The sequence below is a fragment of the Eleutherodactylus coqui genome, chromosome 5, assembly GCF_035609145.1.
Source record: "Eleutherodactylus coqui strain aEleCoq1 chromosome 5, aEleCoq1.hap1, whole genome shotgun sequence".
In the NCBI taxonomy this organism is placed as follows: domain Eukaryota; kingdom Metazoa; phylum Chordata; class Amphibia; order Anura; family Eleutherodactylidae; genus Eleutherodactylus; species Eleutherodactylus coqui.
In genome coordinates this window covers 259,360,058-259,383,228 of record NC_089841.1, presented here as the reverse complement: position 1 = coordinate 259,383,228, position 23,171 = coordinate 259,360,058, and the positions used below count along the sequence as shown (strand labels likewise).

Genomic DNA, 23,171 nt, shown 5'->3' with positions numbered 1-23,171 from the left:
AGGCGATACAATTACCACAGGGTTTATACCCCAATTTGGACACCTTGCTTCCAAATATCTTGCACGGAGATGGTCCTGGATAATAACTACGACACAGTTCATCCCATAAATTTTCTGAACATCTATACATCATATGGTAAAAAAATATTTATGATCCATCATCAAAATTTTCTAACACTCAAAGCCTGACTCCTCTGCCCCCGTCTCGAATTGTACCCTATAATGAATCTTCCCTGTTCTAAGTTTTCCTTCTTATGTCATTTAGTTATCAATAGGTTCTCACATTTCTCACTTTTTGCCCTTTTGTAGCCACGCTGTATAGATGCCTTTGAATAGCCCCAATTTGTGAACCGCCTTTCAAAATCTTTTGCTTGTCTCCTAAATAGTGAATGAATGGAGCAAATTCTCCTGGCTCTTAGAAACTGACCAGTATGTGTATTCTCCATTTAAACACCTTGCATGGGATGAACTTACATGAAAGACAGAGATAACAGCTGTATTCTTCCTATATACATCCGAGTAGACAAGGGCCCTACCCACAACCTGGAACACATGTATTGTATCTGCGATAGTTTATCCCAGATACAATAAGGGTTATTAATAGAGATGAGCGAGTATACTCACTATGGCACATTACTCGAGTGAGTAGTGCCTTAGCAGAGTATCTCCCCGCTCGTCTCTAAAGATTCGGGGGCCGGCGCCGGTGACAGGTGAGTTGCGGCGGGGATTGCTGCAGGATTCTCTCTTGGATACCATTAGTTCCTGTAATTCAGTGCATTTTTCTGTAACATCTCTATCAACTTGGATGTAACATATAAATCTGGATATAAAGATATAAGCTATGATGAGGGCTATTGTCCACATATACAATGAAAAATGCTCTGCTTCCTCTTCTACGTGGTTTTTAAAATAGTTTTTAAAGTAGATTTGTGTATTAATAAAGATGAGACTTGTTCAAATAGAGACAAACCCGATGCAGGGACTTTAAAAAAAAAAACGCACAGCGCTTACCTTAATCCCCGCGCTCCGGTGACCTCTTACTTACCGGTTGAAGATGGCCGCCGGGATCTTCTCCCTCGGTGGACCGCAGGGCTTCTGTGCGGTCCATTGCCGATTCCAGCCTCCTGATTGGCTGGAATCGGCACGTGACGGGGCGGAGCTACAAGGAGCCGCTCTCCGGCACGAGCGGCCCCATTCAGAAAAGCAGAAGACCGGACTGCGCAAGCGCGTCTAATCTGGCGCTAAGACGCTGAAAATTAGACGGCACCATGGAGACGAGGACGCTAGCAACGGAACAGGTAAGTGAATAACTTCTGTATGGCTCATAATTAATGCACAATGTACATTACAAAGTGCATTAATATGGCCATACAGAAGTGTATAGACCCACTTGCTTTCGCGGGACAACCCCTTTAAGCTCTAATATTGTAGGAGGTCTATATAATTTCTTTGTAACTCACCTTTTTGCATCTTGTATCAGAGCATCGAAGCTTTTCATCTGGGAATCCATCAATGTCCGTATCCTTTGCACACATCAATCCATTACCGGCCCATCCAACTTTACACTGTAGAAAATTGTTCATACATAAATTAATCTTTATAAGACAATAAGCTTAAGAAAAGAATTCTATCAACCAAGACTTTGATTGGATGCTATTTTCTGCCTCTTATTTCTAGATTAATAAAGCTGTAACACTAAGTTAGGGTATCAGAGCAGCTGTAATGGCTTGGAATCTTAAAGACTTTCTGAACTTGTATAAATAAAGTTTACATTATCACTTCACAATCGCTTTCCTGTTGGATTTTACATTGTGTGGAAAGATGCACATATCATGCTGGGCTGTATTTAGTTGCTGAGGTCTAAAGACCACATAAATTAACTGTCCGACCTCCATCTCCTACCATAAAGATGCAAGATCAGCTAAGGCAATCAAGCATGTTCATTTCAATGAGGAAAGGGGATACGCAGCTGCCAGACCCCTGTGGCAGACTTATTTCCTGTGAGGACAAAAGATCAGGCATGCTGAAATCTAAAATATCCCATCCTCTTGGTCCTTGGTGTAGTACCCCAGAGTTGGGATCCCACAAGCAGTGTTACAGCCACTTTGTGTAATCTAGTGTATATAGCTTTAAATGTATAATTATGTGTATGTATATTTGTAAATATGTATAATTAGGTGTGTATCACTTTAAATGGTCAATAAGGTGTTAATCTTTAGTGTTCCCACTACCTAACCATGCATGACTTTGGAGAATACACCGTAGCCTACTCCTCATGTCTGTCAGTCATCCCTAGCTAGCCTGGGATTAGATAAAGAGATTTCCCCTAGTTTAGGATTGGTGGAGGGGAAAGGTATTAAAGGTAGAGAGTGGGCCGGGTTAGTGAGTCTAGTCCTGGAGATGGAGGAGAGAAGACAGTCCAGAGATAGAGACCAGGGAGGAACAAGGCGAACATCTTTACAAAGTCTGCTGAATAGAATCTAGTCCAGGCCCGGAGGGAGTCTAGCCCAGGCGAGCCTAAAATAGTGATCGGGGAGGAACAAGGAGAACATCTACCACAGTCAGTGCAATGGGAAGTTGGACTTCTAAGTGCGAGTACTAAAATGCCAGAATTGTCAGCAAGAACAGAAGAGATAGAAAGAGGAAAAGGGAGAAAAGGACTCAAGTCAGCAATTGATATTTAAAGTAATAGCCAAATCCAGGGAGAAAAGCTGGAGATTTACCAATGCAGTGTCTTGTGTCAATCCCCTGAGGAAAGTTCAGAAGTTAATCAATGTCTACAAAATGTCATTCAAAGTTTACATCTATTCAAGTGAATGTAATGCAATCTGTGTCATCGCTGCAACGTCAAATTCTCTTTCTCTCAAGAGTTAAATTATTTGTTCATCCAAAGTATGGTGCCTGGAGTCTCTTCCCATAATCGACATCTTGCACTGAGACACCACACTTAACTATTCAGGAGCAAGAACTTCTAACCCCATTTTTGTTTAGTTCTCCACTTTTTATATTTTATTATTTGTTGTCTGGAATGGCTCCCTACCCATATACAGACTGGCGTCACGACAAATCAACACCTTACTCTACCCAACTCCACAGGTAGCGCCCCGCTGGGGTATCACCATCTTACCCTGCCTGACCTCGCAGACTGCGGGCATGAATATCTGCCTATATTTTTAGCACTATAGTAGTTAGACCTTAAGACCAGCATTTTTCCACTCTGCCAGTAGGAGCAGCAGAGCCACCGTGACTACCATCTCATTTTCCCTCACTGCTTAACACCTCCTAGGTTTGGGTCGCTACATTGGCATCTGTACATTAGATCATCTGCATGTGATTGGTGGATTCAGACAAGTACTAAATGGCCTAGTCCATGGATTCTATTAATTAGTAAAGGACTCATGTATGAGACTCCTTAGGAAACCTAGTGATGCCTCGTCATCTGTAATGCCCAGTGTGCTACCTGCAATTACAAGTGTCGTCGGTGCATTGAATATTGTGCACGTATAAGTAATGCATCTACTTCCTACAGTCATATCCAGTTAGCAGAGGAGCAACTTGGAGCTGCCGGGCTCCAGTGCAAAATCTATAACCGGATCCCCCAAATCTAATGCTTCATTATAGCACTGGTTTGTTTATATGGAGAAGAGACCTTATAGGCGCCCAAGGCTTCAGGGCATCCACTGCAGCCATTATAGTTTTACCCCTGTCAGTTGGGTAAAAATGGTTCTCATTAAGTCAAAAGCAGATTCTTACCACACATGCTATGGATCCGTCGCTTTCCATAATGCAATCTGCCTTTTCATGGCATTTGCTAATTTCACCATTTGGACACCTCCTTTCGGTTTTACAAGCAGAGCTTTGGCTTTCACCTCCTGATGCAGACTTGCAGGTAGAACATTTATATGAACCCTAACCAAAGCCATACAAAAGAAATGTTCACAAGTTGTCAAACATATTTACCAACAAAGTAACCCAGGCACAACCACCACCCATAGAGATATGTCAAAAGGATCATTGGGAGTCCTGCTGCTGAGACCCCAGCCGTTCACTGGAATGAGCGCTGTGCCCCCTTAGCTGTCCTCTCTGCTTTCAGCTTCTTCCAGCAGCTGAGGAGAGCTGACAAAGTTCTATAGAAAGTGCTATACATCTCTATGAGGCCATCTTCAGCTGCTGGAAGAAGATGAAAACCAGCGCAGACAGCCGAGGGGACACAGTGCATGGGTGAGTGCTGCCCCCCCCCCCCTCGTTCTAGTGAACAGCAGGGGTCTCAGCAGTGGGACCCCTTCTGAGCAATACTTTTGACATGTCTCTATGACATGTCAAAAGTTAGTTGAAAGTGTAGTTACTCTTTAAATGTATCATTAATTTACTTGCAGACCTTACTAATTACCAGCACAACGCATTGTCAGTACCTTGTTGACTGTACAGCGCTGTACAGTATATGTTCCAATGACGGGAGGAGGGGTTAGGCTACACAACATGGCACAATACTTTCCAGGTTTACCTTGGTATTGGTGCAGACCGTATTGGCAGGGCATGGATTGTTTCCGCACTCGTCTAAATCCTGACACACCTGAGAGAGGAACATTATTAGAATCTTAGGACCTTTCATAATGGTTAAAAAACTGCCAAGAATTAAATAGAAGCCAGTCTGCCTTCCAAGCAATGTTCCCTCTAATCCTTAGCAGCTGCTGAGCTGAGTGGTGATCTGGGCAATGTTCCATCCAAGGTGGGCACTGCACAAGTTCTGCGTGTCCTTTACTTGTAAATTATAGGGCACATACAGTACTTGCTCAGCTTTGGATGGCGTACAGCAGCGTTTTCTTAGGTCTGAACAGGAGGGGGAAAGTGGCTAAACAGCGCCTTTAATAAAGTGAAACACATCTTTTGCTGCACAATTCGTGATTACAGTTATTATTTTCAAATATGCCATTTCTGGCAAAATTATTGCAAAAAACACCTCATTCTGCACTATGTTAATACATGCTAAGTACCATTTTACTGCTATTTAGTACTGTAACATGTTTAGTACTATTGTGTGACAAATGGGTGTATGAACATAAAGCAAATGGGGCAAAATAGTGTGAGGTACATGGGGTTGCTAAATTAATTGACCCCATGTGCCTCCCAATAATATTCAGTAACCCCATGTGCCTTATGGTAGCGTTACTAATAGGGTTAAGGGCACGGCTTCATGTAGCGACTGCTGCTCAGCGAAAACACATGATTTCATGGGTCTGCGTGGTTCTCAAATTCACTGCTTAGAAATTCAGTTCTCTAATTGTTCCATCAACATAGATGTATGAGAGCTTGTTTTTGGGGGACAAGTAGTATCCTTAATGCCATCACTTTGGGGTACATATAATAAATGTGCGAGTTTACATTTTTTGGAGATCGGGTGGTAAAGACTACAATTTTGCCATCGTTTTTTCAGTTTTATTTTCATGCCATACTCTGTGCAGTATAAAGGATGCGGTAAATGTATTCTGTCACCAGTCATACCCAATTTGTATATTTTTATTTTTTAGAACTTTTGCAGACTGAGAAGACTTAGGCCTCATGTCCACGGGGAAAATCAGATCCGCTGCAGATTCTCCATGTAGAATCTGCAGCGGGTCCCTCCTGCCCCGCGGACATGAGCGCTGAAAATGGGAATAAATGAGAATAAACTCACCTCCCATCCGCTCCGTTTCTTCTCTTCGCGGCGGCGTCATCTTCTCTCGTCGCGGCCGGATCTTCTTTCTTCGGCTCGGCGAATGTGCATGATGACGTCGGTGACGTGCCCCGCGCATGCGCCGGGCCGAAGCAAAAAGATCCGGCCGCGACTGAGAGAAGATGGCGCGGCGCCGAAGAGAAGAACCGGAGAGTGTGAGTAAAATATGATTTTTGTCTCGCGCGGATCCGGACGGCTTCCATAGGCTTCAATAGAAGCCCACGGGAGCCGTCCCCGCGGGAGACCCGCATGAAAATGGAGCATGGTCCAGATTTTTTCATGCTCCATTTTTTTTAAAATCCTTTTTATTGACGATCCGCGGGTATTTATCTACCCGCGGGTGGTCAATGCATCCCTATGGGATGCGGATCAGCGCGCGGGAGAAGAGTTAAAATCCGCTGTGGATTTTAATTCTTATTTTGCCCGTGGACATGAGCCCTTAAAGGCATTGTAATAACTCAGTACAACCCCTTCCCCATGCAGTAACATAAGTGGGCATATAGTCACCTCTCCCCGTTCCCGCGCCTGGGCTCGTTTCCCCGCTCCGGTTTGTATTTACAGCTGCAGTCCCACCTGGTTTATGGGTCATCACAAGGGCTGCAGCCAATAACAGAGCTCAGCAATAATTGTATAACGAGTGGACTGATTAGCAGCGCTGACACCGGGGAATGACAGTAAAGACTTACATCCCTGAACTCAGTGGGTCCCCTACTTCCAGCCCAGAAGCTGAGCTCATTGGGTTAAAAGTGGGTGACAAGCTCTTTAGGTTCCAAGATGATAATTGAGAAATGATAACCAATATAGCTGCACTTTTTTTTGTCACTTCTGCTAAATCAAGTAACAAAAAATGTTATTATTTCTGTAAGTTAAAAAAACAACATATTTGCAAAGTTAGACTGCTGCTTTGAATTGTGAGTATACTCTTTAGGGTGCGTTCACACGAGCGCATAAACGGCGCATTTTTGCGACCAAACGTATATACGTGACCATCTGAGGCAATGGTTTCGAATGTATTCGTTCACATGGGCGATTTTACGGCGCGTAAAAACGGCAACCGGCGGAAAAACGGACATACGCGACCGAAATACGTGCCGGCGAATATTCGATGGCCGAAAAGACCGTTTGAAAAGTAGGAACAAACGAAAATACGCTTTCTAGCTCTGGTCGTGATCGGCAAAAAACGTTCTTTCCGGCGATTATACGCTGCGCTCGTGCGAACGTAAATACGCCTACGCTCGTGTGAACGCACCCTTATGTATACAAAAGCACATCGTTTATGAGCGGGGCTATAATGGTACTAAAATAAATATAGTAAGTGCTGCCCCCGGTTAAATGGACTGAAAACTGGGCTGCATCACGTGGGACAAATTTACAGGAGTCAAACATAAGAATCCTCAGCGAATCACATCATACATTTACTTCACATCAGCCTTGATCTGCTTGTGCGGTGAGAAACTGTCTGTATTCTGACATCTAGTGGAGACACAGGGTTGTTTCATGGCACAAATCGGCTGGTGAAGCGCAATGCGTTTGTTACACAACTGTCACATAAGACTATTATCCAAGATGTTCATATCTAAAGCTTCTGGAATTCAGTAGCAATTATAACAAACTCTTCCCATTTCCATTTTTTCCAACTGCCAGTGCATGTGTAGAGGGGCATCAGGGAGAATCTGACAAGTGGCATTTGAACTGCAAAACCTTTTTTCTTATCCCACCTATTTATATAGGACCTTTTCTCAAATCTATGGATTTTGAACCAGAAATACTGCAAGTGACACCTTTCATCACAGCCCAAAATGAATGCATACCCCTGATCAAAGCACCTAAACTAATGCAGATCACAAACCAGACCTAAACATAGAACAGGCCAGAACCTCTAAATGAGACCCCCAGATCAGACCCCTTAAACCAATGCAGACTTCAACATTAGAGATGAGCAAACGTACTCGGATAAGCACTACTCGTCCGAGTAATGTGCATTATCCGAGTACCTCTCCGCTCGTCCTGAAAGATTCGGGACGCGCTGCGGAGCGGGGAGCTGCAGGGGAGAGCGGGGAGGAACGGAGGGGAGATCTTTCTCTCCTTCTCTCCCGCCCGCTCTGCCCCGCTCCCCGCTGCGACTCACCTGTCAGCAGCGGAGCGCCCCGAATCTTTCAGGACGAGCGGAGAGATACTCGGATGAAGCACATTACTCGGACGAGTAGTGCTTATCCGAGTACGCTCGCTCATCTCTATTCAACATTGACCTGCTAAGCAAGTACAGACCTCAGACCAGACCATTCCAATAAATACAGACTCCAGACCAAACCTCTTAAATATAAACAGACAACAGATCAGGCATCCTAAAAGGCGGCCCTTTTTTTCCATTTTTGTTTTTTCCTCCCACTTTTTAAAAAATCTTAACTCCTTTATTTCTCCATCGATGTAGCTTAATGAGGGCTTGTTGTTTTTTGCAGGACAAGTTGTATTTTTCAAGGGTACTATTTAGTGTACCATATAATTTACTGAAAAACTTAAAAAAAAATTCGAAGGGCTCCTGCACACTTGTGTTTTTTTCACGCGTTATAGCTGCCTTTTTTTCGCGCGATATTGCGGCTTTTTTTCACACGAATGTCAATGGGACTTTGTAATGTTAAAAGCGCTTTGCAAGTTGGTGCGTTTTTAACATCAGAAAGTCCCATTGACAATGGCGTGAAAAAAAAGGTAGCTATAATGTATGAAACAAACGCAAGTGTGCAGGAGCCCTAAGGGCTCCTTTCCACTGGCGGGGTAATTGCACGTTTTCAGTGCGATGCGAGAGTGCGAGCTCTCGCAAGAAAGTCCCACAGAGGTTGTTCTATGACAACCTTTCCACTAGGGTTGTTTAAAGGCGAGCTGGGATGTGAGGATTAAAAAAATCGCAGCAGGAGGATTGTTTCAGTGTTTTGCATTTTTCTGTCGGCCATACAGTGCCATGGCAAAACAGATTCTCGCATCGCAACGCAAAAGCTTGCGATTTTGCAGCGTTGCGATTTTCTTGCAGCGATATCACCATCACCAGTGGAAAGGAGCCCTAAGTGGAGTGAAATGAAAAAAAAACCCCGAAATTCCACCATCTTTCAGTACGTCTTGTGTCTACAACTCACAAACTGCAACCAAAATGCCATGATAACTTTATTCTGTAGGCCAGTAAGATTACTACTAGAGATGAACGAATATACTCGTTTCGAGTAATTACTCGATCGAGCACCGCGATTTTCGAGTACTTCCGTACTCGGGTGAAAAGACATGTGGCCACCAGAAACATCTTTCCCGAGCACCGGTGTCCAGAACTGTGCGCAGTATTCCATGTGAGGCCTGACAAGTGCCTTATATAGTGGGAGGATAATGTTCTCATCCTTTGCCCCTATACCACTTTTAATACACCCCAAGACTTTATTAGCTTTTGCAGCAGCTGACTGGCATTGGTTACTCCAGTTTAGTCTACAATCCACTAGTACCCCCAGGTCTTTTTCCATCTCACTTTTCCCTAGCAGTACCCCATTTAGTGTATATTGGTGACATCCGTTCCTCCTGCCCATGTGCATAACCTTACATTTTTCAACATTGAACTTCATTTGCCAGATGTGACCTACAGTCCTATGTAACACCACAGATAACACACAGTGATGATGCTGAGGACAGATAATGATGCCACCTGTAGTCCTATGTAACAGCACAGATAACACACAGCGATGACGCTGAAGACAGATAATGATGTCCCCTTTAGTCCTATGTAACACCACAGAGAACACAGTGATAAAGCTAAGGACAGATGATGTAGTAGATGTGATTTGCAGTCCTATGTAACACCACAGATAAAATACAGCGATAACGCTGAGGACAGATAATGATGTCACCCGCAGTCCTATGTAACAGCACTGAGAGCACAGTGATAACGCTGAGGACAGATGGTGTAATAGATGTGACCTGCAGTCCTATGTAAACGCACAGATTAAACACAGTGTGAACGCTAAGGACAGAAAATGATGCCACCTGCAGTCCTATGTAACAGCACAGAGAAGACAGTGATAACGCTAAGGACAGATGATGTTGTAGATGTCACCTGCAGTCCTATGTAACAGCACAGATAACACACAGTAAAATGTTCAATAAATGTTCATTTATTCTTTACAGTAGTCTTTTATATTCCTTTATTATTGTTATTGTTTTTGGCATTAAAGACCATATTTATTATCTCTTAAATGTGGTTTGGGGTGTTTTTTGGAATGTCTAGAACAAATTAATTGGATTTACATTGATTCCTATGGAAATAATTGCCTCCAGTTTCATTGGTTTCAAGTTTGGCCGATTGATTTCAGACGGATTACCAACGAAACTAGAGGTTTGATTGTACAGTCTTCTAATGGAAAAATGTGAACAAAAAATATTAATCTGGTTTCCCTTCATATTTTAGCTTATATTGAAGGCCCTTAACTTGTATTTCAAATATACAAATATGCAAAATAGTAAAGCATTTGGAAAATATTCCTCCAAGTTTATTAAGTTTTTACATATACAATGCATTCAGAAAGCTTTCACATTTTTTTTTACATTTTGATATGTTGCGGCTTTGTGCAAATTAACAAAAACATTTTCCTGATCATTCTGCACTCAATACCCCAAGATGACAAAGAGACCCAAATAGGGACTGGAGGGAAAGTATAGGGATAGGGAAACGTGCATATACGCTGGACACCATGCAAGTTTGGATATGTAAACGTATAAATGACCAGCCCCCTCTAGCATGAGGGGCTGGTATTTAAGTGCACAGACTGATGGTGATTGGCAGGCTGGAGAACTCCATACCATCAGCCAGATCAACCACAACTGCATCAGTGTGCTCCTGGAAACCTATGGAACTACAGATCCCAGGAACACAATGTGACAGTGACAACAGAATGTTAGAAATCATTGTATAATTTGAAAAAATACAAACTAACATTTTGCATTGATATAAGTATTCAGACCCTTTGATACTTGAAATTGGGGGTCTCCCATTTCTCTTGATCAACTTTGAGCCTTTTCTACAATTTGATTGGAGTCACCTGTGGTAAATTCAGCTGCCTGGGCATAATTTTAAAATACACACCCCTGTCTCTATAAGGTTCTACAGCTCACAATGCATATCAGAGCCAAAACCAAGCCATTTGCCATTATGCTCTGAGCGTAAGATACACCATGCCCATGGAGCCGACTGCAAAACTGAGTAAAATATCATATAATCCACTCAAAAGGAAAAAGGGACAACCTCACCCTCACTACAAGTTTGCAAAGTTGGCAGATGAGGGGAATGCCATTACAGAGCCAGCACTGCTGCATCTTAATGGGGAGGGTGCAGCTGTGCTGGGGGAGAAGATGGCTAGAAGGCTGGAGCAATGTTTGAACTAGGGACTGGGGGGGGGGGGCACCAAGAGAAACAGGGGGGTAGACAGTGTAGATAGTGACCCTGGACCAAGTAATATGAATGGGAGTTGAGCAGGGGGTGGGGTTAGTATAGTTAGAACTGACAGAATAGCTAATAGTACCATTAGCAGCACAATGAATATAAAAAACAACAACAACCATATAAATTGTATGGCAACGAATGCAAGAAGTCTGATCAGTAAAGTGGGCGAGCTTGAAGCGAGAATGCCTGATGAAAATTATGATATAGTAGGAATAACGGAAACATGGCTTGATAATAAGTGCAATTGGGTGGTGAATTTACGGGGCTACAATCTCTTCAGAAGAGACCGTGGAAACCAGAAAGGGGGAGGGGTATGTCTGTACGTTAAATCGTACTTAATGCCGAGGCTACGAGAAGATATAGGTGCAGGAGATGAATATGTGGAATCTCTGTGGGTAGAAATACAGGGAGAAAAAAATAACAAAATCCTGATAGGGGTTTTCTATAGACCACTAAAAGCAGCAAAAGAAACTGAAATCTTATTATTTTTTTTTAAAGGAACTTTATTTAGCCAGAAGTTGATTAACCAACATACAAACATAGGCAGCTGACACCACAGGTGTCAGATTCAGTGGGCAGTACACTGCATGATAAAACAGGATAAGAATTGGCGTTACCTGTATATACACGCTCATTTCTTCTTGATACATAGTGCCTGGCTAGAGCTTTTTTCTTTTTCTTTTTTTTTTAACTTAAACTTTATCAATTGTTACTAAACAACAATTTAACCTTGAAATGAATTAGCTATAATCAACCAGGAAAAGAGAAAAATGAGAAAAGAAATAAAGGAAATTTAAAGGGAACCTCCCCCCCCCAACCCAACCCCCTGGCACGACTCTTCTAAGGAAAATTGTGTAAACACAAAAAGGTTCTAAGAATAGGGTTTTAACTTGGGGAACAAGTTGAACAGATGACCTTCATTGTGTCCTTCCCTCTCCCTCACTCCCTCTCTATCACCTAGCTAGGCTCTCCCTACGCCGTCGCAGAGCAACTCACCCAACCACCCCAAATCTTATCAAACTTTTCAGGACATCCCCTGGCCATGTATGTCAGTTTGTACATCGGGATTTCGGCGTTGACCATCCGAACCCATGCATTCCTGGTCGGCCTCCCAGGGTGCTTCCAGTTAAGTAAAATGACTTTTTTGGCATAGAAAAGCAGCAACTTGTACAGTGTACGTGTTTCTGCGGCCACCGGCAGGTCTACAACAAGCCCAAATAGGCATGTTCCAGGATGCATGATCCTCGGTGCCCCCAGATGCGTTTCCATGAAGACAAGCACGTCTCTCCAGTAGTCCTGCAGGACTGCACACTCCCAGAACACGTGCATGACCGTCCCATCCGCAGCCAGGCATCGTGGGCACGTTGCAGTAGAGAGCAGCCCCATAGTACACAATTTAGAAGGAGTGTAATATATACGGTGTAGGAACTTGACTTGGATGAGTTTTTCTCTCGCGCTAACCAGGGGGGGACCGGATCCACCTAGTATATCCTCATCCTTTCCTTCGGTCAGGTCAGGGATATCCCCCTCCCATCTCCGCACAGCCCTCTCTCCCAGCGGGGCCAGATGTTGCGCTATATGGGCGTAGAAGCTCGACAGCGGTTTGACAAGATTGCACATCTGCGCCAGGCCCTCTAGCTGTGTCATGGATAGTGGGATAGACAGACCTCCAAACTGAGCCCTGGCCGCTTCTCGCAGCTGGTAATATCTAAAGTAGGAGTTTTCAGGCAGGCCATGGGCTATTCGTAGCTGTAGAAAGGTGCAGAGCGTACCCTCGCCGACCACATCCTAGAGGACATTGACGCCCCAACGCCTCCAGAAGGCAGGCTCTGGGAGGCGCTGGAAGTGTGGCAGTTTGGGGTTATTCCAGAGAGGAGTGTGTGGGGATCGCGCAGTCTCCCCCTCAGTGGACAGTCTTGTGACCCGATGCCAGATTTCCAATGTTACCAGCATGGGAGTGGGCAGGGGAGCAGTCGAAGATGAGGGGCCGCTCAGCAGCAGCCCCCGTAGGTTCTGAGCAGGTTCCACCATTCTCCGCTCCAGACTCACTGCCGGATTGTAGTCTGACGAGGATAGCCACCACCCCGCATACACCAGCTGGCTAGCCAGATAGTAGTAATAGAAGTGTGGTAGGGCTAACCCTCCCCCGCTCGACGGGAGGCACAGAGTCTCCAATCTGATCCTGCGTGTGGTGCCCCTCCACAGTATACGTAACACAATCCCGCGGAGCATAGTGAAGAATTTTTTGGGGACTAACGTAGGGGAGTTATGCAGTATGTACAGAAATTTTGGTAGCAGTTTCATTTTTAGCAAGTTTATTCTGCCCACCAGGGTAAGCGGGAGAGAAGCCCAGCGAGTCGCCACCTCCTCGGCCCAGCCCAGGAGAGGGACCAGGTTGGAGTTGTAGAAAGTGGATAATTCTGCTGTCACCTTTACACCCAAGTAGGTGGTCTGGGTTGTCCAGCTCAGCGGGGTGGGCAGGGGAAGCTCAGCAGCCACAGGGTCCACCGCCAGTAAGTGGGTCTTGTCCCAGTTGACCTTAATGCCTGAATGCGTACCAAATGCGCCGAATATGGCCAGCGCTGCGTTAAGAGAGGCCTCCGGGTCTTGAAGGAAAAGAAGGGTGTCATCTGCATAGAGCGCTATGCGCTCTTCGTAGTTGTTTAGTTTAAATCCTTTCACTATTGGTGACGTTCGGATTTGGATCGCTAGAGGCTCTATGGCTAGGGCAAACAAGGCGGCGGACAGAGGGCAGCCCTGTCTTGTGCCTCTGCTCAAGGAAAACTGGGCAGAAACATGTATGTTAGTCTTGATGTTGGCTACTGGGGAGTCGTATAGATTCTCAATCCATTTAATAAAAGTTGGCCCAAATCCGAACCTCCGCATCACCGCCCATAAGTACTTCCACTCCACTGAGTCGAAGGCCTTTGCCTGATCTATAAATACCAGAGTGGGCTTCCCGCAGTTAGTATGTTTGTATGATAGGTGGTTAAAAAGCCTTCTCAGGTTCATGTCCGTGCTTTTGCCAGGCATGAAGCCGGACTGGTCAGCGTGTATGATCTCTTTCAGTACTGAGTTTATACGCGTCGCCAGTATTTTTGCAATTACTTTAACGTCATTATTAAGGAGGGAAATAGGGCGGTATGAGCCGCAGTCCGTGGGGTCTTTTCCGGTTTTAGGGATAATTATTATTAGGGCTTTACGCATTGTGTCCGTTATCGCCCCCTCCTGCAGGATAGAATTATATAATGTGAGAAGTCGTGGGGCCAGGGTTTCCACGTTTTTCTTATACCATTCCCCAGGGAGCCCATCCACACCCGGTGACTTCCTATTGGGAAGGGCCTTTATGGCTTCCGTTATTTCTTCTATGCTCAGATCTCTATCCAGGTGGGCCACACTGTCTCGGTTCAGCAGAGGGAAGGGAATGTCATCTAGATACGCCTGAAGCTGCGCATCAGTGCAGCTCAGTTTGGAGGTGTATAAGTCCCTATAGTATTGGGCGAATGCTTGATTAATTAGTTTGGGATCGTTTAGTAGGGTGCCCGAGCTATCTCGCACTGCTGTGATCGGCGGCAGTGTCTGATCCTCTCTAGCTAGGTAGGCCAGTAAGTATCCGTTCTTGTCTCCCTGATCAAAGATCCGGTGGCGGGAGTACAGAAGTTTTTTCTTGGTGTATTCAATAAGTAGTAATTTATATTCCCGTCACAGGGCACCTAGGGTTGAAGTAGTTTCTGGGGAGGGATCTGCTATGTGTCTGGCCTCTGCTAAGTCAAGGCGGCATTCCAGGTCCAAGCGGCTGGCTCCCAGGGACCTTCTGTGTTCGGCTATGGCCGAGGCAAAGGATCCCCTGGTGAATGCTTTAAATGCGTCCCATGCCACCAACTCCGGGGCCGTTCCCTCATTAACCTCCCAGTACATTTCAGCCTCTTGTTCTACATATTCATGTACTTCTCTTTGTTCTAACCATAGTGGGCTCAGTCTCCACATAGGGTGACTGCCCTCAACTCCAAGGTCAAGAACCAGTTGGAGAGGGAGTGATCTGAAATGCCTCTGGGCAGGTAGGATATGTTGCGGACCATGGAGAGGCTGTCTGGGGAGCCAAAACACAGATCTATACGCGAGAAGGCATTATAGGTCGGGGTGTGACATGAGTACGCTCTGTCATGTGGGTGCCGCGCACACCATATTTCTTGCAATAAATAGGAGTCGGCCCACCCAGGCAGTCGAGCCCGTGCGGAAGCAGCTGGAGTGAGACGGTCCCGCACTGGGTCTAAAATCAGGTTAAAGTCTCCCATAATTACTGTTGGGGCCGCCTCAAGGAGGACCACTCTTGCCATCACCTCATGGAGTATTTCAATATTAGCGGGGGGCGGTAGGTAAATGGTTACTATCGTGAGAAGGCGACCGTGAAAGGTGCCCTGTAGAATCAGGTAGCGCCCCCCAGGGTCTATATGTATTTGACGAAAAGCAAACTGGGCTGACTTAGCCACCAGGATGCTGACTCCTCGGGCATAGTTTGAATAAGTCGCATGGTATGCTGCGCCTATAGTTGCTCGCTTAAGCGCCAGTGTCCTCGAACCTCTAAGGTGTGTTTCTTGGAGTAGTATCATGTGAGGGGAGTGAGTTTTGAGGAAGTCAAAAACCAGCGCTCTTTTGATTTTAGAATTTAGGCCCCTGACGTTCCAGGAGACCAATTTTAAGTACATACTAGCCATTGTCAAAGAGCTGGACATTGTTCCCACAAGTTACGTTTAAGAGAGAGTCGCGCCAGAAACAACCAGTAAAAGTTACAGAGTAGACCAAAATCTGTTCACATTTGCCAACCTCAAACCAATCCCTCCCTTCCCACCCTACCCATCCCCCCGAACTTTGGACAGGTTTTGATCCCATAACTCACAACTTTGTAGGGAGCGTAAGGCCTAGCCCCCAGAGAGAGTCAACAACAAACTAGGACAGGAGAATGAAAAACAATAATAGCGGTCACAGATATGGGAATGAAATCCCCCCCTGTGAATAAACAGAGACAGGATCATGTGAGTGTGGGCTGCTCCAATATGGACCATAGGTACCCAGTACGGGCCCCTGGTCCAGCCTGGCCCTCACAATCCGAGACAGAAAAGAATAATCTTATAGCAGTCCACATTACTTTACAGTATCATTGTCTTCAGCTGCCGGCCTTCTTATCTAACGTGGAGGGGGGGGGGGGGAGAGGACAGAGGAGAAGAGCATAAGGGGGAAAAGGAAAAAAAAAAAGGGGGGGGGGGAGAAAAGGGGGAAGGGCGGGGAGGGGAGCGGGGTTGCCTTCCACAGTTACAGTGCAAAAAGAAAGGGAAGCATTGGCCGGCCAGCCACATCAATTACGTATTTTTGGAAGTCTCACGGCAAGGATCAGTTTTGTTCAAGCCAGTTTAGGACATCCTCTGGTCTTTCAAAAAAATGGGAACGGTTATCCTTGACCACCTTTAGCCTAGCAGGGTATAGCATGGCGTAGACGAGTTGTTTTGAGCGTAGGATTTTCTTTGCTTCTGTGAATTTTTGTCGCCTCTGCTGCACCTCTAGGGAAAAGTCCGGAAAGATGCGGACTGTTTGTCCGTCGACCCTTAGTGGTTCTCTCTCACGGTTAAGTGCCAGGATTTTGTCTCTGTCCCTGTAATTAAGCAGCTTTGCAATGAAGGTGCGTGGGGGGCCCCGGGCGGCGGAGCCCTTGATGGGATGCGGTGAGCCCTCTCAACGCAAAATAGGGAGGACAGAGAGTTAGGGCCATACTCCTGCTTGAGGAGCGATTCCAGGAAGTCGCAAGGATCTCTGCCCTCAGCGCCCTCCGGCAATCCTATAAATCTGAGGTTGCATCTATGCAAGCGGTTCTCCATATCGTCCAATTTCTTCCGCTGCGCCGTGAGGTTAGAGTTGAGGGTGCACACCTGATCTGAGAGGGGTGTAACAGTGTCCTCCAAGTTAGAGACTCGCGTCTCGACCTCTGTTGTGCGCTCTCTCAGCGTTTGGACGTCCGCTTGCAGTAAACCAAAGTCCGACTGTAGTGCGTCGATTTTTTCTGTGAGGGCAGAGCGTGACTCTGTGATTGCCTTTAGTACGTCGGCAATAGTCGGACCGGATACAGAGGGCGAGGCTGGTGCGATTCCCTCAGAGGGTGCGTTCTGTGGGCTGGAGGGCCCGTTAGGTCTGGGCTCCGTTGAGGTGCTGGGCCGAGAGTATTGCTGCAGCTTACTGGTTATTTTGGCTTGCTTGCTGGGCGCCATCGCGCTAGGGGATAGTAGTAGGGGATGTCCGCCGGCTTGAACTTATGGTATGTCACAGGGGGGATTCATGCGCAGTTTAGGCTTTAGTGCATAGCTGTTGGGGTACAGTCATAGTGTAGTAGTATCTATGTGCCGCCGACACGCCACCCCTAGATGGCAGTACGGGGCTCAGTCTGTAGGTGTATGTAAGACAATGGGTTATAGTCCCGGGATGTCTCTGATGGAGAGGTCCACAGGTCCAAGTCCCTCTCTGCCTCCCGCACTATCCGTCAAGAGGCAAAGTGCATCAGGAGGGGGGCAGGTAATTGCCTCTGCTCCCCTCTGTTTAGGGGTAAATTGCTCTCCCGGGGGAAGGGGGGCTCCGCGTGCGGTGCTCCTCTCTGTGTATATGGCTTCTTCAGCGCACCCCCACTGTCCCTTTCACTTCTGTGGCTCCCCTTACACCCCTTATTTCCCCTCTGCTAGATGATGTTTGGCTGGGGGGGAGGGGTAGGGGCTGCCCCTTGCTGCGACCAACGGCCTGGGATGATAGCCGCAGGGAGCCCCCTCCAGGGGGCTTCTGGCGCCCCAGATGCAGTGTTACAGTCCTGTGGGAGTGGGGGAGCACGGGGGTGGGGGGGGCGCCGAGAGCGGCAGCGGCGGCCGCCGCGTCACTCACCAGGTCTGCCGCTGTATGGAGTAGGCAGCCAGCCCTCTCCACCTCCGCTGGTGCCTCTGTTGTGGGCCCCGCTTTGGCCCTCTGAGCAGCGGAGCTCGTAATATAGCACTTCCGGTCGCGGCTCCGGCACTTCCGGTCACAGCCAGCCGAAACTCGAGTCCAGGGATCTTCAGGCCTTGTAGGCCCCGCGGCGTTCCTTCTTGGAGGAGACCCGGAAAGGTCTCTAAATGCTCCCACCGGGTCAGGGAAGTCAGCGCCGGCCTCCTGAACGTTGTCCCAAGTCTCCAGCGCACGGGATGTCACAGATTAAGGCGGGCGCAGAGCGGAGTCTGTTCAGGCCTGTCTTCTCTCTTGGGCTGCTAGGCCACGCCCCCCCTGAAATCTTATTAACGCAAATAGAAGAGGTGTCAAACCGCAATGAAGTAATTATCATGAGAGACTTTAATTATCCAGATATAATATGGGAAGACAAAACCTGCAAATCTCACAAGGGTGATAAGTTCTTGAGAACAATTAAAGTTAACTACTTTACCCAACTTGTGCAGGAGCCAACTAGGGGGAGGGCCACTCTGGAATTAGTACTAACAAACCGGACCGAATAATGGGGGTGCAGGTTGAGGGACACTTGGAAAATAGTGACCACAATATAATTAATTTCCAGCTTTCATTCAATAAGAAGCCCTATCAGGGAGTGACAAAAGACCTAAACTTTAGTAAGGCAAAATTTGATCAGCTCAGAACTACTATCGGTAATATAAATTGGGACAACATCCTCATAAACAACAGTACAGACGACAAATGGGAAAAGCTTAAAAATATCCTAATTACCTCACATGAGCAGTTCATACTCTTTAAAAATAAAAGAACTACAAGTAAAAGGAAACCAATGTGGCTTGACAGGACGGTAAGGGGGGCAATAAACGAAAAAAAAGAAAGCGTTCAAACTACTAAAGCAAGAAGGCAGCGAAGAAGTGCTAAAATTGTACAGGGAAAAAAACAAACTATGTAAAGTTTATTTGCAGCAGCCAATCAGCTGCTGCAAATAAAGTCTTGGGGTGCATTAAAAGAGGTATAGGGGCGAGGGACGAGAACATTATCCTCCCACTACATAAGGCACTTGTCAGGCCCCACATGAAATTTTGTGTACAGTTCTGGACACCACTGCTCAGGAAAGATGTTGCAGTGCTTGATGGGGTTCAAAGAAGGGCAGCTAAATTATAAACGGAATGGAGGGACTGGAATACCCAGAGAGGCATCAAAACTGGGATTATTTACCCTAGAAAAAACACGGCTTAGGGGCGCTCTAATAACTATGTACAAATACATTAGGGGACAATTCAAGGCTCTCTCACAGTATCTGCTTATGCTCAGGATTGCAACGGTAACAAGAGGGCATCCTCTATGTCTAGAGGAAAGAAGATTTCATCACCAACACAGAAGGGGGTTCTTTACTGTAAGAGCAGTGAGACTGTGGAACTCTTTGCCTGAGGATGTGGAGATGGCAAAATCCAATGGAGGAGTTTAAGAGGGGACTAGATGTCTTTCTAGACTGTTATGATATTACAGGATATAAAGATTAGGTGACCAGCAGGGTTGTTGATCTCAAATGTTGATTCAGGCATTACTCTGGCTGCCATTATGGAGTCAGGAAGGATTTTTCTTCCTCCAAATAAGTTAAAGTGGCTTGTTTTGGTTTTTTTGCCTTCCTCTGGACCAACAAGGGGAGGTTGAAACAGGCTGAACTAGATGAACAGTGTCTTCATTCAGCTTAGCATACTATGTTACTATGTTAGTACTAGGACAGGAACTGTCCTGCCTAAAATCTAGGTTATTACCTCAATAAAGGAGGCCCCATGTCTTGTGCCTCGGCCACTAACTTTAGCAACTAAAAGAAGGAAAACACTAATGAACAAACAAAAGCACCACTTAGCTTTATAACAGAACCCTCACTACCAGGAATACGGCCTCTCTCCACAAAAAAAAAAAAATCAGCAACAACCAGACCCAGAAGCAGACTTGAACAATGACTGAGGCAATGCAATTGGACAGACAGAGTTCCACAAACACCAAGATAAAATCAGTGACAGGGAAAACACCGATGGAATACATACAAAGGACCAAGGTAACAGCAAAAGGAATAACAAACCACAAACACATAAACCTCAACCTTACGGACAGACTGGAACAGTGCAGTCAGTCCATCCATGTGTCAAGACCACTGAGCCAAGATCCCGTCGCAGCCAACAGACCGAAGGGGCCACAGGACCCTTAGGACCCTGTTGATTAGGATTTCACCTATGAAAAATCTTTACAAGGCAATCAGGTTTGACATCGTGGGAGTAAACCTGTGTCCTTTTCTCAGGTCCGTACCCCCCACCAGTGCACTAAATATTGCAAGGAATTCCTTACATGGTGAGAGTCAAAAATGGGACTGACTTCAAACTCAAAATTACTATCCACAAGAACAAGAGCAGGGGGGGGGGACTCTCCATTTACTGGATTACTGTACCTCTTGATTAGGAATTTTAAAAAAAATGTTAGTAATCTTAAAGGGGTTTTCCAGGGAGAATACTACTGATGACCTATCCTTAGGTTAGGTCATCAATAGTTGATCGGCTGGGGTCTGCTGCTTGGGACTCCAGCTGATCAGCTGAGCGAGCGCATGATGTCAGCGGTGCAAATACACAAAGGTTGAAGCTGAAATAGCAGAAGTCTCAGCGCCGACTTCTGTGTAGTGGCTGGCGCTTGTAACTGCAGGCACAGCTTGCATTGATTTCAATGAGAGCTCTGCTTGCAGTTACAAGTACCGGCCACTACATAGAGGTCGGCACAAATACTTCCACTGCTTCTGCTTCGACCTCTATTTTTTACGTCGCTGACAGCATGTGCCCCCTAAGCTGATAGGTCAGGGTCCCGAGTGATGGATCCCAGACCATCAACTACTGATGACCTATCCTAAGGATAGGTCATCAATAGTATTTTCCACAGAAAACCCCTTATAGGGAACCAGGAATCTCCAGCCTAAACGAAAAAGGGTTGTTGATATCCTTGATCTTGCAAGGACCAATAAAACAGAATATTGTTAGTAGATAACCACACTAAATCACCAACTCGAAAAGTAGTCCCTTCTGACTGACTGCTATCAGCCCCCTATTGTAGTCTCTTACAGATCTTCCAATCCTACTCTACACTTTCACCCAAACATTCTCGAGATGAGATGAAAATTAATTCCCTTGTGGTACCCTCAGAAAGAGATCTCTGAAAAAAAAACCCACGGATGATACCCATAATTGCAAAAAAATGTAGAAGTGCCCGTTGACTCCAAAGACCTATCGTTCAATGCAAATTCTGCCAAAGGTAAAAACCACAACCAATCCTCCTGATTGTCAGAGACAAAACACAGCAAATATTGCTCAAGACTCTGATTACATCTTTCAGTTTGACCATTAGTAGCAAGATGATAAGCAGAGGAAAAAGACAGTTGTACTTTCAATTGACAGCACAGGAAGCAATAGAATCTGGACACAAATTGGACACCCCAATCTGAGATGATATCAGACGGCAACCCATGTAACCTGACCACATGAGTTAAGAACAGTTTAGCCAAGGTTTTAGCATCAGTAAGCAGTTAAATGACACATCTTGCTAAATTGGTCCATCACTACCCAAACCATCATGTTGCCCTCCAAGGACGATAGATCATAATGAAATCCATGGACAAGTGAGTCCACGTTTTCTTTGGTAAAGGCAAAGGTAATAATTTAACAGCCGGAAGATTCCAGGGAGCCTTGGATCTAGCAAAAAATCCCACAGGAAGAGATAAAACTAAAAACACCCTGTCTACTGAATGGCCACCATAATTTTCTGTTTTTTAACGTAGTATTGTTGATATTCAGATAACCTGCTAGAACAGAACTGTGTATTTCAGACAATAACTGGAGTCTTAAATGTATTGGAACTAAAAGCTTTCCCTCTAGAAGTTTAAAGGGGCAAAATCTTGTAACATACAGACCTGCTCTTTCACATCCAAAGAAACTGTAGTAGAAAGAAAACAAAAATTCCTCCTGCGCTCTTATCAGGGGTCTTACAATCCACATGAGGAAACTGTCAAGTCTCCACGATGTTCAGCAGAATGTATTTATTCAAATGGTACACATAAAATACGTATACACTTGCAACGCGTTTCGGCGCTATAGCCGGATTGTAAGACCCCTGATAAGAGCGCAGGAGGAATTTTTGTTTTCTTTCTACTACATTTTCCCCACTGTTGGTTAAATACCTCCTGGGGCTACTCCCTCCTGCTGCATCCCCTGGGACCAAGGATATTCGTGGATCCTGCATATTACATCTCTAATTCTACAAGCTAACCGGGATCATCGGTGCAAGCGGGTTTTCCCCTACCTACCTGTGGGGATCCCGCTTTGCACCAGGTGAGTAAAACCCTCAACTTGGCATCTTCGGATCTTTGTATGGTGGCGCGGATCTGTACATATCCAAAGAAACTGAAGACCTAACAACCCCTTCAGACAGAATGAGCACATGAGGTTCATTGGAGACTACTGGAACAATAGTCACTCTGGCGGAACTCCAAACATCCTGCATGCAGTTGGGAAAAAATTCCAAAAGGTCAACCATCACTGCAGCACTCCACCAATCTGGTCTTAATGGCCAGAAAGAATCCTCTCCTCAGTAAAATACACATGAAATTCCACCTGGCGTTTGCTAAAAAGCACATAAATTAAACAAAGTGTTAACTTTTTGGCTTCAATTCTAAGTGTTCTATTTGGAAGAAACCAGGCACTGCCCATCACCTGCCCAACTCCATCCTTATAGTGAAGCCTGGTGATGACAGCATCATGCTGTGAGACAGGGAGACCAGTCAGGGTTCATGACAAGCTGAATGGAGAAAAATACAGAGATAATTAAGACTGGGCAGAAGGTTCACCTTCCAACAAAACAATGACCCCAAGACCCATCCAAGACAACATAGAAATGGCTTAGGGACAACTTTGTGAATGTCCTTGAGTGGCCCAGCAAGAGCCTAGCCTAATCTCAATCAAACATCTCTGGAGA

General features: G+C 45.7%; 1 protein-coding gene across 1 annotated transcript in view; it reads right to left on the bottom strand.

Moving 5' to 3' along the window:
* COMP (cartilage oligomeric matrix protein) overlaps window positions 1–23,171 on the bottom strand; it is a 115,377-nt gene that overhangs the window by 39,138 nt on the left and 53,068 nt on the right. The window contains exons 6-8 of the mRNA XM_066604595.1: window positions 4,505–4,573; window positions 3,754–3,909; window positions 1,461–1,565 (exon numbers count right to left, since the gene is read on the bottom strand). Of these exons, the coding sequence (XP_066460692.1) occupies window positions 1,461–1,565; window positions 3,754–3,909; window positions 4,505–4,573 (330 nt within the window). The remainder of the gene's footprint in view (window positions 1–1,460; window positions 1,566–3,753; window positions 3,910–4,504; window positions 4,574–23,171) is intronic.